General features: G+C 36.1%; 1 protein-coding gene across 1 annotated transcript; it reads left to right on the top strand.

The window, feature by feature from the left end:
• The first annotated feature begins 3627 nt into the window (after nucleotides 1–3627).
• LOC128923513 (uncharacterized) lies at nucleotides 3628–15503 on the top strand. The gene is made up of 2 exons (XM_054235773.1): nucleotides 3628–6015; nucleotides 15015–15503. The coding sequence occupies exons 1-2, from the start codon at nucleotides 3628–3630 to the stop codon at nucleotides 15501–15503; spliced, it is 2877 nt and encodes a 958-aa protein (XP_054091748.1).
• The last annotated feature ends 50 nt before the right edge of the window (nucleotides 15504–15553 follow it).

Raw genomic sequence — 15553 nt, 5'->3', positions numbered from 1 at the left:
GCTAACATGACACATACATACCTATGTATGTACATATGAAACTGTAAAATTTTGAACTTAAATGATAAATTGGTTTGAATCATTCGAATTCTCAGAATGAACATTTCCTCACTTTTAGATTTGCTGTGTTGAATTAAACTATTCACTACAGTGAAATTATTATTTATGAATAAAGACGGAAACCTTAGTATATATCTGGTATAAAAATCCACGGGATTGAGATATGAACTTGAGGTCAAAATTTTTAAAATTATTGATGAAAATTTTCGTAGAGTTGATAATAAGCACAAATTTTCATAATATAGTTCATTTTTGATTTTATATTCAAGTTTTTAACAAATAAGTTAATTACAAAATTGTTAGTTGATAACATGTAACATTTAATTTTATAATCTTAGGATAGATAATTCTTAATTTTTAATAGTAGTATTTATTTTTTTGAATTATAAACATTTTAATTTAACTTAGCACTAATTGGTGCACAATATTTTTGGTTAACCTGTCTCGAGCTAACACAAATAGATTTGATGGTTTTCCCACACGTGAGCATGCAACATATAATTGCCCATGGGAAAAACATGGATTATCCAAATCTAACCCACAAATGGAAATTGTTAGGCCTTGAGACTTATTAATGGACATGGCAAAAGCTAAACGAATAGGAAACTGTAGTCTGTGCATTATTGAGGTTCGATTTTTTTTTTTCAAAATAAGATTTACTAAATAAAATGAAAAGCAAGCTAATAATACTTACTTTTATTTAATTCGTTTAAAGAGTTTTAAATAATAAAAAGAAAGCAAAGTGTGGCCGAGTCTGATAAATTTTAAACACACGTTTTACGTTTAATAAATGGTAAATTTTAAACACACGTTTTACGTTTAATAAATTTTAGCTAAAATAAACGTTTGGACTTTTAATATAACAGCATCTGCTTCTATACCTTACAACGTCAGCCGATAGTATCACAAATAAGTGTCAATAAATGTATTCTCATGTAGCGCCATCTACTGCAATAGCGCATATAGCTCTAAATTTAACTCCAAATGAACTCCATACTTATGTTGTGCTTAAGATAAAACAGGAAAATAGTGTTTTACAGTTCATACTTAGGTTATGCTTAAGCACTGAAAATGGGAGGCTTAAGCAATGCTTAAATAACAGCTGATTTTTGTTTTGAATTTGCTTTGAATTTTCAGCGAAATCTTTCGTAGAGTAGGGCAAGTGTCCGTTCATTTGCACTCAATAACAGCTTATACTTTTCCTTCAGTTCCCATAGGTGCTCCGACTCGCTAGTGTTGAAATTTGGGGTTCTTTTGTTGTTTTCATCAATTTTTGAAATAATTTTCCTCGCAAATTTATGTATTGTCTGTTATCTATATATATAAAAGAAAGTCGTGTTAGTTACACCACTTATAACTCAAGAACGGCAGAACAGATTTGGCTGAAATTTGGTAGGGAGGTAGCTTAGAGCCAGGAGACGGACATAGGATACTTTTTATCCCGTTCGACAGCGTTCCTCTGTGACTTGACATGAAACGTCAGTCACTATAAAACGTGGTATAACAAAAAAGAATCAGACTTGGAATAACAAAACGCAAATGACAGCTATGTAATTGACGTAAAATGACAGCTATGTAATGACGTATGGATGACAATTTGATATTTGTAAGAAATCAATATTAAAACTATTTCTATTAAATAAATAATTAACAAGTGGATTGAAGTGAAGTGAAGTTTAATTAATAATGCCGCGACCAAGACGATCGAATCTTTCCCGACAAAGCCGTAATGCAAGAAGAATACAAAATACTGCAAATGAAAGGACTGAAGAAGAACAAGAAATTGCACGTGAACAGCGCCGCAATAGTATGGCTAGACTTCGTGCTTCTCAATCACGAGAGCAAAGTGAAGCAGCCCGTGAAACAGCTCGGTTGGCAATGCAGAATCGTCGAGCGAACAACAGAAGTCAACAAATAGATAATTTGCGACGCAGAACAAGATATTTAGCTGATTTGAATCGAGCTGCGTTTCGATACGATTGCAGCAATGATTACAGCTTGCATCCTAGCGTTTGCATTGGGCAAATGGACGTTGTTTGCGAGTATTGTGGTGCATTAAAGTTTTCCGGAGAAACGCCTGGATTATGCTGCGTTAATGGTAAAGTGAAATTGCCAGTGTTGACTCCGCCACATGAGCCATTGTATTCATTGCTTTGCGGCGAAACACAAGAATCACGCCACTTTCTTGCAAATACTCGAAAATACAATAGTTGTTTCCAAATGACGTCATTTGGGGCAGACATTATCGAAGAAGGAGGTTTTAATCCGACATTTAAGGTATTTATTTTTGTACTTACATAGAATGTAGTTAAAGAATAACTTAGTTTATCTATTGGTATGTATTATACTACTCTCCTACAGAAAAAGTGTTTATAACCCAGTTAATACTGTCTGGTTTTTATTTTGTAGATACAAGGACAGGACGAAGATACACAGAATAAATTTTTACAAATATATTTCATGGGCAACATGGAAGAACAACTTGATCGACGCCTAGGGATCAATGCAGGAATGAAGCGAGCAATTAATCAAGACTTGCAGTGTCTGCTTCATGAACATCATGCGTTGGTCAGGTTGTTTAAGAGTGCTTTAGAGCGCATGCCAAATTATGACTATAAAGTTGTCATCAAAGCAGATAAACGACCATCTGGAACACACGAACGCACATTTAATGCTCCAACAGTAGACGAAGTTGCCATCCTGATTGTTGGTGAACAATTGGAAAAACGCGATATTGTGCTTACACGTCGCGATACTGGGCAACTGCAACAAATATCGGAAACTCATCGATCATATGACGCATTGCAATACCCACTGATGTTTTGGCAAGGAGAAGATGGATATTATTTAAATTTAAAAATGATAAATCCATTGAATGGTAAAGTATCAGTATCTTAATAATGGTTAATGTCTGTATTATTTGCCTTTGAAATGGTTAATTATCAAATTTTTAATTTCAGGTGAAGAAACTACAAAGAAAGTTAGCTCAATGAATTATTATGCATATCGTTTGATGATTCGTCAAAATGCTGACAACTATTTGCTGCGGTTTCGTCGATTGTTTCAGCAGTATTGCGTTGACATGTATGTAAAAATAGAAACGGAACGTTTAACATTTATTAGGTTGAACCAAGCCAAACTGCGTTCTGAGGAGTACATCCATTTACGTGATGCAGTTAGTACTGAAGGAAATGCAGCTAATATTGGTCGATTAACTATTCTGCCGGCGACGTACATTGGTAGCCCACGTCATATGCATGAATATGCACAAGATGCAATGACATATGTTCGTCATTACGGCCGGCCAGATCTCTTTATTACTTTTACCTGTAATCCAAAATTGATAGAAATTACTCAATTGCTGCTTCCCGGACAAACATCACATAATAGACACGGCATCACAGCACGTATATTCAGGCAAAAAATTCGGTCCCTGATGAACTTTATTGTTAAACAACGCGTCTTTGGAGATACTCGATGCTGGATGTATTCAATCGAATGGCAAAAGCGAGGCCGCCGCACGCACACATTCTTATTTGGTTAGTGGAAAGAATTCAGCCTGACCAAATGGATGATATCATATGTGCCGAGATTCCTGTTCATGAAGTCGATCCAGACCTACATGATGTTGTTACTACTAATATGATTCATGGACCGTGTGGTGCCATCAACCCCCAATCACCTTGCATGGTCGATGGAAAGTGCTCTAAACGATATCCACGGAAATTAACGGCGGAGACTGTCACTGGCAACGATGGGTATCCGCTGTATCGGCGTCGATCACCAGATGACAACGGTCGAACTGTCACAACGAAAGTGAAAAGAATGGATTTCGTTGTCGACAACAGTTGGATTGTTCCATATTCGCCACTTATTTCTAAAACGTTCAAGACACATTGCAACGTTGAATACTGCAATTCAGTTAAGTCCATAAAATATATTTGCAAATATGTTACGAAAGGCAGTGATATGGCGGTTTTTGGATTGCAATCCTCGAATACCAACGATGAAATTTCACGCTATCAAGTTGGTCGTTATGTGAACTGTAATGAAGCGATTTGGCGTATGTTCGCATTTCCCATTCACGAACGTCATTCTACTGTTATAAATTTGCCGGTGCATCTAGAGAATGGTCAACGAGTATATTTCACGGCTTCGAATGCTACGCAACGTGCTGAAACACCTCCAGCAACTACATTGACCAGTTTTTTTGCAATCTGCCAAAGCGATCAGTTTGCACGAACTTTGCTTTACTCGGAGATGAAACGTTATTATACTTGGAATGCTTCATCCAAGAATTTTCAAAGACGGAAGCAAGGTGATGCGGTTTCTGGGTATCCAGATGTGCGTTCTACTGATGCTCTTGGTCGTATGTATACAGTTCATCCAAAGAATGATGAATGTTTCTATTTGCGGTTGTTGCTGGTAAATGTGCGTGGGCCAACTTCATTTGAGACACTACGAACTGTTAATGGTGTAATATTCCCAACATATCGTGCTGCATGTGAAGAATTGAACTTATTAGAAAACGATACCCATTGGGATACGACAATCGCTGAAGCCATTATCTCTGCATCTCCAAGTCAGATACGCACATTATTCGCGATCATAATTTCGACATGTTTTCCATCAAACCCATGTAACCTGTGGCACAAATACAAGGATAGTATGTCAGAAGATATTTTACATCAAAGTCGTGTCAGTTCCAGAAATCACGATATTGAGATGAATGAGGAGATACATAATCGTGCTTTACTCTTGATCGAAGATATGTGCTACCTCATGTGCGGTAATTTATTAATCAGGTTAGGAATGCCAGCGCCAAATCGTGAAATGAATGACGCATTTAATCGAGAATTGGAACGGGAACGTGAATATGATCACCAGGAATTAGATTTAGTAGTTCAAAGGAATGTACCCCTGTTGAATTACCAACAAAAGGAAGTTTATGATACTTTAATGAAGGTAATCGCTGATGAAAATGGTGGTTTATATTTCCTAGATGCCCCTGGTGGAACTGGCAAGACATTCCTTAAGTCATTAGTTTTAGCAACTGTTCGGGCGAGATCCAACATAGCGGTTGCAGTTGCTTCTTCTGGAATAGCAGCCACATTGTTAGAAGGATGCCGTACGGCTCATTCAGCATTCAAATTACCGTTAAATCTTCAAACTATTGAAGAACCAATGTGTAATATTGCAAAACACTCAGCAATGGCCAAATTTTTAGCGACATCGAAAATCATCATCTGGGACGAATGCACAATGGCGCATAAACGTGCATTAGAAGCACTTAACCGAACATTAAAAGATTTACGCAATGACTCGAGATGTTTTGGAGGAGCAATGATTTTACTGTCTGGCATTTTCCGCCAAATACTGCCAGTAATTCCAAGATCTACGGCTGCCGACGAAATAAACGCTTGCCTCAAATCGTCAAATCTATGGCGCTATGTGAAGAAACTGCAGCTGACAACAAACATGAGAGTTACATTGCTTAATGATACATCTGCTGAAGATTTCTCGGAGCAATTGCTGACTATCGGTAATGGTCAAGTACCTGTCGATGAATCGAGCGGATTAATATCATTTCCAAATAATTTCTGTAATTTTGTCTCATCAAAAGACGAACTTATCAACAATGTATTTCCAAATATTATTTCTAACTACAAAAATAATGAATGGTTGAGTGAGCGAGCAATTTTAGCGGCTAAGAATAAAGATGTAGATGACCTGAACTACATAATTCAAAATAAGATCATTGGAACAATGCATTCATTCAAATCTATTGACTGCGTCACAAATGAAGATGAAGCCACCAACTATCCAATTGAATTTTTAAACTCTTTGGACGTACCTGGCTTACCACCGCACAATTTACGCCTAAAGGTTGGCTCCGTAGTAATCATGCTTCGAAACATAAACCAACCAAAACTGTGCAACGGTACGCGTTTGGTGGTTAGTAAATTGATGAACAATGTAATTTACGCTACGATAATGATAGGAAAATTCAAAGGTGAGGAAGTTCTCATTCCGAGGATCCCGATGATCCCAACCGATATGCCGTTTGAATTTAAAAGACTTCAATTTCCGATACGTCTTGCATTTGCCGTGACAATCAACAAATCACAAGGCCAATCCTTAAAAGTTTGTGGTTTAAATCTAGAAGATTCATGTTTTTCCCATGGTCAATTATACGTGGCATGTTCACGGGTCGGAAGACCATCTGCGTTGTTTGTTTTTGCGCCTGATAATAAAACAAAAAATGTCGTGTATCACAAGGTGCTTAAGTGAAGAGCAACCTATGTACTAAAATACAGAAATAATAATGAATGATTAATGTAGTTATTTAATTTTATTTTGTATTTTTTCGAATAAAATAAAAAAAAAAAACTGCTTATTTATTGCCATTAAGGCGGAACAAAGTTCGCCGGGTCAGCTAGTAATTTAAATATTTCAAACATATTTTTATGAATGACATTTGTAAAACATATGTTGCCCATAACGTTGCCATATATCATAATAAAATTTTATAGAAATTAAGCATTGACTGTGAAACGCAAACGACTACTCAGTTTGCAACAATACTTAGCTAAGATTTTATTTAGACACAACTTAAGTATGGACTGTGAAACCGGGCATTAGCCATACAAAATTCTATACCTAAATGCCCATAACGTTGCCATATATCATAATAAAATTTTATAGAAATTAAGCATTGACTGTGAAACGCAAACGACTACTCAGTTTGCAACAATACTTAGCTAAGATTTTATTTAGGCACAACTTAAGTATGGACTGTGAAACCGGGCATTAGCCATACAAAATTCTATATCTAAATGCAAATAAATGAAATTTTTTTTTTTTGCATTTAGGAAATACTTGCAGAAATCAACTCTGCGATTTCCTAAATTCCTCTGAAATCTCCCAAATTCGAGGAAGATTTACTGGAAAAGAGTGGCAGCATTGCTTATTTGTCTGACCATACATATGTACATAACTTTATTTATTTCACGGATTGTATGTGATTTTTTCTTAAATTTAGAATATTGGAAGTCATAGATTCGTATAATATAAACTTCAAACAACGCATTTTCATTTAATGTTTTTAGCAAGTGGCAGCTTTTGTTATGACAGCCTAAATCCATGAAAGAAATATAGCGCCATCTACTGTAACATAGCGCACTTAGCGCCACCAACTGGTGGATAGCTCTTTGCTAATAATAAAGAAATAATTTGCAATAAATAAATAATGCGACTATAAGGAGAGTTATAAACTATCCTACCTTTCAAGTTGGACCAACCTGCACACAGTGTTAAAAATTTCATTAAAATCGGTTCAGTAGTTTAGGAGTCCATCGAAAACAAACAACGTGACACGTGATTTTTATATATTCAGACTAGCTGACCCGGCGAACTTCGCCCCGCCCAATTTTTATTTGAAATAGTTAAAACGCTTTTTGAACTCTGTTTAAGGCCATTTATTTGTATGGAATGTTAATATATTCAGGGAATAACGTCTCTGATCAATATAAATATTTTTGGCGAAGTTCGTTCTTTGTTTTGTTGCGTAGCGTGTAAACAAATAAAGAAGATGGCTCTTCAACACGCTAATATGACACATACATACCTATGTATGTACATATGAAACTGTAAAATTTTGAACTTAAATGATAAATCGATTTGAATCATTCGAATTCTCAGAATGAACATTTCCTCACTTTTAGATTTCTATTCACTACAGTGAAATTATTATTTATGAATAAAGACGGAAACCTTAGTATATACATATGTGGTATAAAAATCCACGGGATTGAGATTTGAACTTGAGGTCAAAATTTTTAAAATTATTGATGAAAATTTTCGTAGAGTTGATAATAAGCACAAATTTTCATAAAATTTTTTTTTTAACAAATAAGTTAATTACAAAATTGTTAGTTGATAACATGTAACATTTAATTTTATAATCTTAGGAAAGATAATTCTTAATTTTTAATAGTAGTATTTATTTTTTTGAATTATAAACATTTTAATTTAACTTAGCACTAATTGGTGCACAATATTTTTGGTTAACCTGTCTCGAGCTAACACAAATAGATTTGATGGTTTTCCCACACGTGAGCATGCAACATATAATTGCCCATGGGAAAAACATGGATTATCCAAATCTAACCCACAAATGGAAATTGTTTGGCCTTGAGACTTATTAATGGACATGGCAAAAGCTAAACGAATAGGAAACTGTAGTCTGTGCATTATTGAGGTTCGATTTTTTTTTCAAAATAAGATTTACTAAATAAAATGAAAAGCAAGCTAATAATACTTACTTTTATTTAATTCGTTTAAAGAGTTTTAAATAATAAAAAGAAAGCAAAGTGTGTCCGAGTCTGATAAATTTTAAACACACGTTTCACGTTAATATATATATATTTTTGGCGTAGGAACCGCTTTAAGCGATTATAGCCGAATCCACCAGAGCGCGCCACTCATTCCTCCTTTTTGCTTTTTGGCGCCAACTGGAAACACCAAGTGAAGCCAGGTCACTTTGCACTTGGTCTTTCCACCGGAGTGGAGGTCGTCCTCTTCCGCGGCTTCTTCCAGCGGGTACTGCATCGAATACTTTCAGAGCTGGAGTGTTTTCTTCCATCCGTACAACATGACCTAGCCAGCGTAGCCGCTGTCTTTTTATTCGCTGAACTATGTCAATGTCGTCGTATAAATCGTACAGCTCATCGTTCCATCGTCTGCGGTATTCGCCGTTGCCAATGTTTAGAGGACCATAAATCTTGCGCAAAACCTTTCTCTCGAAAACCCCAAGAGTCGTCTCATCGGATGTTGTCATGGTCCACGCTTCAGCGCCATACATCAGGACGGGGATAATGAGCGACTTATAGAGTTTGATTTTGGTTCGTCGAGAGAGGACTTTACTTTTCAATTGCCTACTCAGTCCAAAGTAGCACCTGTTGGCAAGAGTGATTCTGCGTTGGATTTCAAGGCTGACATTGTTGGTGTTGTTAATGCTGGTTCCCAGATAAACGAAATTATCTACAACTTCAAAGTTATGACTGTCAACAGTGACGTGGGAGCCATTGACGCGAGTGCGCTGACTGTTTGTTTGATGACAGGAGATATTTCGTCTTGTCCTCATTCACCACCAGACCTATTATTTTTTCCAGCAATAGATTGAAGAAGTCGCACGATAGTGAGTCACCCTGTCTGAAGCCTCGTTTGGTATCGAACGGCTCGGAGAGGTCCTTCCCGATCCTGACGGAGCTTTTGGTGTTGCTCAACATCAGCTTACTTAGCCGTATTAGTTTTGCAGGGATACCAAATTCAGACATCGCGGGATAAAGGCAGCTCCTTTTCGTGCTATCGAAGGCAGCTTTAAAATCGATAAAAAGATGGTGAGTATCGATTCTTCTCTCTCGGGTCTTTTCCAAGATTTGGTGAAAGGTGAATATCTGGTCCATTGTGGATTTTCAAGGTCTAAAGCCACACTGATAAGGTCCAATCAGTTCGTTGACGGTGGGCTTTAGTCTTTCACACAATACGCTCGACAAAACCTTATATGCGATATTGAGGAGACTTATACCACGGTAGTTGGCGCAGATTGTGGGGTCTTCCTTCTTATGGATTGGGCAGAGCACACTAAGATTCCAATCGTCAGGCATGCTTTCTTCCGACCATATTCTACAAAGAAGCTGATGCATGCACCTTATCAGTTCTTCGCCGCCGTATTTGAATAGCTCGGCCGGTAATCCATCGGCCCCCGCCGCTTTGTTGTTCTTCAAGCGGGTAATTGCTATTCGAATTGCTTCATGGTCGGGTAATGGAACATCTATTCCATCGTCATCGATTGGGGAATCGGGTTCGCCATCTCCTGGTGTTGTACTTTCACTGCCATTGAGCAGGTCGGAGAAGTGTTCCCTCCATAATCCCAGTGTGCTCTGGACATCCGTTACCAGATTACCTTCTCGGTCCCTACATGATAATGCTCCGGTCTTGAAACCTTCTGTTAATCGCCTCATCTTTTCATAAAATTTTCGAGCATTACCCATGTCGGCCAATTTTTCAAGCTTTTCATACTCACGCATTTCGGCCTCTTTCTTTTTACGTCTGCAAATGCGTCTCGCTTCCCTCTTCAGTTCTCGATATCTATCCCACCCCGAACGTGTTGTGGTCGATCGCAACGTTGCGAGGTAGGCAGTCTGTTTTCTCTCCACGGCGGAACGACAATTCTCATCGTACCAACTGGTTTTTTGGCGTTGCCGGAGACCAATTGTTTCGGCTGCAGCGGTATGCAATGAGTTTGAGATCTCGGTGTTTGTTTTCATTGGGGAGATTTTTTTTATGTGGTATGTCTCCAGCCCTACGCACAACCGCACAAGCGGGCTTCGCCTTCTCACTTTAGCTCGCCTCCAAACGCATGTCTGTTAGCTACCCAGGGGATACTTGGTCTAAAACCGGAAGTCGTGAGCTGCTTGAGTCATATGCAAAAGAATCGTTCCTGGCCACTCCCAAGTGAATGGCAATCAGAAACTTTCATCACTTGCGTGAACTTCTACATATGACCCCATTGCCCATGGGAAAAACATGGATTATCCAAATCTAACCCACAAATGGAAATTGTTTGGCCTTGAGACTTATTAATGGACATGGCAAAAGCTAAACGAATAGGAAACTGTAGTCTGTGCATTATTGAGGTTCGATTTTTTTTTTCAAAATAAGATTTACTAAATAAAATGAAAAGCAAGCTAATAATACTTACTTTTATTTAATTCGTTTAAAGAGTTTTAAATAATAAAAAGAAAGCAAAGTGTGGCCGAGTCTGATAAATTTTAAACACACGTTTTACGTTTAATAAATGGTAAATTTTAAACACACGTTTTACGTTTAATAAATTTTAGCTAAAATAAACGTTTGGACTTTTAATATAACAGCATCTGCTTCTATAGCGCCATCTAGTCTAATACAGCGCACTTATTCAATTACCTTACAACGTCAGCCGTTAGTATCACAAATAAGTGTCAACAAATGTATTCTCATATAGCGCCATCTACTGCAATAGCACATATAGCTCTAAATTTAACTCCAAATGAACTCCATACTTATGTTGTGCTTAAGATAAAACAGGAAAATAGTATTTTACACTTAATACTTAGGTTATGCTTAAATGAAAATGGGAGGCTTAAGCAATGCTTAAATAACAGCTGATTTTTGTTTTGAATTTGCTTTGAATTTTCAGCGACATCTTTCGTAGCGTAGGGCAAGTGTCCGTTCGTTTGCACTCAATAACAGCTTATACTTTTCATTCAGTTCTCATAGGTGCTCCGACTCGCTAGTGATGAAATTTGGGGTTCTTTTGTTGTTTTCATCAATTTTTGATATAATTTTCCTCGCAAATTTATGTATTGTCGGTTATAATTCAAATATTTCAAACATATTTTAATGAATGACATTTGTAAAACATATGTTGCCCATAACGTTGCCATATATCATAATAAAATTTTATAGAAATTAAGAATTGACTGTGAAACGCAAACGACTACTCAGTTTGCAACAATACTTAGCTAAGATTTTATTTAGGCACAACTTAAGTATGGACTGTGAAACCGGGCATTAGCCATACAAAATTCTATACCTAAATGCAAATAAATGAAATTTTTTTTTTTGCATTTAGGAAATACATGCAGAAATCAACTCTGCGATTTCCTAAATTCCTCTGAAATCTCCCAAATTCGAGGAAGATTTACTGGAAAAGAGTGGCAGCATTGCTTATTTGTCTGACCATATATATGTACATAACTTTATTTATTTCACGGATTGTATGTGATTTTTTCTTAAATTTAGAATATTGGAAGTCATAGATTCGTATAACTTTACCACAAATAATATAAGCTTCAAACAACGTATTTTCATTTAATGTTTTAGCAAGTGGCAGCTTTTGTTATGACAGCCTAAATCCATGAAAATTTAGAAAGAAATATAGCGCCATCTACTGTACCATAGCGCACTTAGCGCCACCAACTGGTGGATAGCTCGTTGCTAATAATAAAGAAATAATTTGCAATAAATAAATAATGCGACTATAAGGAGAGTTATAAACTATCCTATCTTTCAAGTTGGACCAAACTGCACACGGTGTTAAAAATTTCATTAAAATCGGTTCAGTAGTTTAGGAGTCCATTGAAAACAAACAACGTGACACGTGATTTTTATATATTAAGATATATGTATTTTTTTTTAATGTATATATATATAATACTAGCTGACCCGGCGAACTTCGCCCCGCTCAATTTTCATTTGAAATAGTTAAGCCGCTTTTTGAACTCTGTTCAAGGCCATTTATTTGTATGGAACGTTAATATATTCAGGAATAACGTCTCTGATCAATTTAAATATTTTTGGCGAAGTTCGTTCTTTGTTTTGTTGTGTAGCGTGTAAACAAATAAAGAAGATGGCTCTCCAACACGCTAACATGACACATACATACCTATGTATGTACATATGAAACTGTAAAATTTTGAACTTAAATGATAAATTGGTTTGAATCATTCGAATTCTCAGAATGAACATTTCCTCACTTTTAGATTTGCTGTGTTGAATTAAACTATTCACTACAGTGAAATTATTATTTATGAATAAAGACGGAAACCTTAGTATATACATATGTGGTATAAAAATCCACGGGATTGAGGTATGAACTTGAGGTCAAAATTTTTAAAATTATTGATGAAAATTTTCGTAGAGTTGATAATAAGCACAAATTTTCATAATATAGTTCATTTTTGATTTTATATTCAAGTTTTTAACAAATAAGTTAATTACAAAATTGTTAGTTGATAACATGTAACATTTCATTTTATAATCTTAGGATAGATAATTCTTAATTTTTAATAGTAGTATTTATTTTTTTGAATTATAAACATTTTAATTTAACTTAGCACTAATTGGTGCACAATATTTTTGGTTAACCTGTCTCGAGCTAACACAAATAGATTTGATGGTTTTCCCACACGTGAGCATGCAACATATAATTGCCCATGGGAAAAACATGGATTATCCAAATCTAACCCACAAATGGAAATTGTTTGGCCTTGAGACTTATTAATGGACATGGCAAAAGCTAAACGAATAGGAAACTGTAGTCTGTGCATTATTGAGGTTCGATTTTTTTTTTTCAAAATAAGATTTACTAAATAAAATGAAAAGCAAGCTAATAATACTTACTTTTATTTAATTCGTTTAAAGAGTTTTAAATAATAAAAAGAAAGCAAAGTGTGGCCGAGTCTGATAAATTTTAAACACACGTTTTACGTTTAATAAATGGTAAATTTTAAACACACGTTTTACGTTTAATAAATTTTAGCTAAAATAAACGTTTGGACTTTTAATATAACAGCATCTGCTTCTATAGCGCCATCTAATCTAATACAGCGCACTTATTCAATTACCTTACAACGTCAGCCGATAGTATCACAAATAAGTGTCAATAAATGTATTCTCATGTAGCGCCATCTACTGCAATAGCGCATATAGCTCTAAATTTAACTCCAAATGAACTCCATACTTATGTTGTGCTTAAGATAAAACAGGAAAATAGTGTTTTACAGTTCATACTTAGGTTATGCTTAAGCACTGAAAATGGGAGGCTTAAGCAATGCTTAAATAACAGCTGATTTTTGTTTTGAATTTGCTTTGAATTTTCAGCGAAATCTTTCGTAGAGTAGGGCAAGTGTCCGTTCGTTTGCACTCAATAACAGCTTATACTTTTCCTTCAGTTCCCATAGGTGCTCCGACTCGCTAGTGTTGAAATTTGGGGTTCTTTTGTTGTTTTCATCAATTTTTGAAATAATTTTCCTCGCAAATTTATGTATTGTCTGTTATCTATATATATAAAAGAAAGTCGTGTTAGTTACACCACTTATAACTCAAGAACGGCAGAACAGATTTGGCTGAAATTTGGTAGGGAGGTAGCTTAGAGCCAGGAGACGGACATAGGATACTTTTTATCCCGTTCGACAGCGTTCCTCTGTGACTTGACATGAAACGTCAGTCACTATAAAACGTGGTATAACAAAAAAGAATCAGACTTGGAATAACAAAACGCAAATGACAGCTATGTAATGACGTATGGATGACAATTTGATATTTGTAAGAAATCAATATTAAAACTATTTCTATTAAATAAATAATTAACAAGTGGATTGAAGTGAAGTGAAGTTTAATTAATAATGCCGCGACCAAGACGATCGAATCTTTCCCGACAAAGCCGTAATGCAAGAAGAATACAAAATACTGCAAATGAAAGGACTGAAGAAGAACAAGAAATTGCACGTGAACAGCGCCGCAATAGTATGGCTAGACTTCGTGCTTCTCAATCACGAGAGCAAAGTGAAGCAGCCCGTGAAACAGCTCGGTTGGCAATGCAGAATCGTCGAGCGAACAACAGAAGTCAACAAATAGATAATTTGCGACGCAGAACAAGATATTTAGCTGATTTGAATCGAGCTGCGTTTCGATACGATTGCAGCAATGATTACAGCTTGCATCCTAGCGTTTGCATTGGGCAAATGGACGTTGTTTGCGAGTATTGTGGTGCATTAAAGTTTTCCGGAGAAACGCCTGGATTATGCTGCGTTAATGGTAAAGTGAAATTTCCAGTGTTGACTCCGCCACATGAGTCATTGTATTCATTGCTTTGCGGCGAAACACAAGAATCACGCCACTTTCTTGCAAATACTCGAAAATACAATAGTTGTTTCCAAATGACGTCATTTGGGGCAGACATTATCGAAGAAGGAGGTTTTAATCCGACATTTAAGGTATTTATTTTTGTACTTACATAGAATGTAGTTAAAGAATAACTTAGTTTATCTATTGGTATGTATTATACTACTCTCCTACAGAAAAAGTGTTTATAACCCAGTTAATACTGTCTGGTTTTTATTTTGTAGATACAAGGACAGGACGAAGATACACAGAATAAATTTTTACAAATATATTTCATGGGCAACATGGAAGAACAACTTGATCGACGCCTAGGGATCAATGCAGGAATGAAGCGAGCAATTCTTCAAGACTTGCAGTGTCTGCTTCATGAACATCATGCGTTGGTCAGGTTGTTTAAGAGTGCTTTAGAGCGCATGCCAAATTATGACTATAAAGTTGTCATCAAAGCAGATAAACGACCATCTGGAACACACGAACGCACATTTAATGCTCCAACAGTAGACGAAGTTGCCATCCTGATTGTGGGTGAACAATTGGAAAAACGCGATATTGTGCTTACACGTCGCGATACTGGGCAACTGCAACAAATATCGGAAACTCATCGATCATATGACGCATTGCAATACCCACTGATGTTTTGGCAAGGAGAAGATGGATATTATTTTAATATTAAAATGATAAATCCATTGAATGGTAAAGTATCAGTATCTTAATAATGGTTAATGTCTGTATTATTTGCCTTTGAAATGGTTAATTATCAAAT

The sequence above is a fragment of the Zeugodacus cucurbitae genome, chromosome Y (assembly GCF_028554725.1).
Source record: "Zeugodacus cucurbitae isolate PBARC_wt_2022May chromosome Y, idZeuCucr1.2, whole genome shotgun sequence".
Taxonomy (NCBI): Eukaryota; Metazoa; Arthropoda; class Insecta; order Diptera; family Tephritidae; genus Zeugodacus; species Zeugodacus cucurbitae.
This window is presented reverse-complemented; position numbering and strand designations above follow the sequence as displayed.

Coding starts and splice junctions, on each gene's coding strand:
- LOC128923513 (XM_054235773.1), top strand. CDS start 3,628: ATGGATGATATCATATGTGCCGAGATTCCTGTTCATGAAGTCGATCCA. Junction 6,016..15,014: donor GCAACGGTACGCGTTTGGTG/GTTAGTAAATTG, acceptor TTTATTTTGTAG/ATACAAGGACAGGACGAAGA.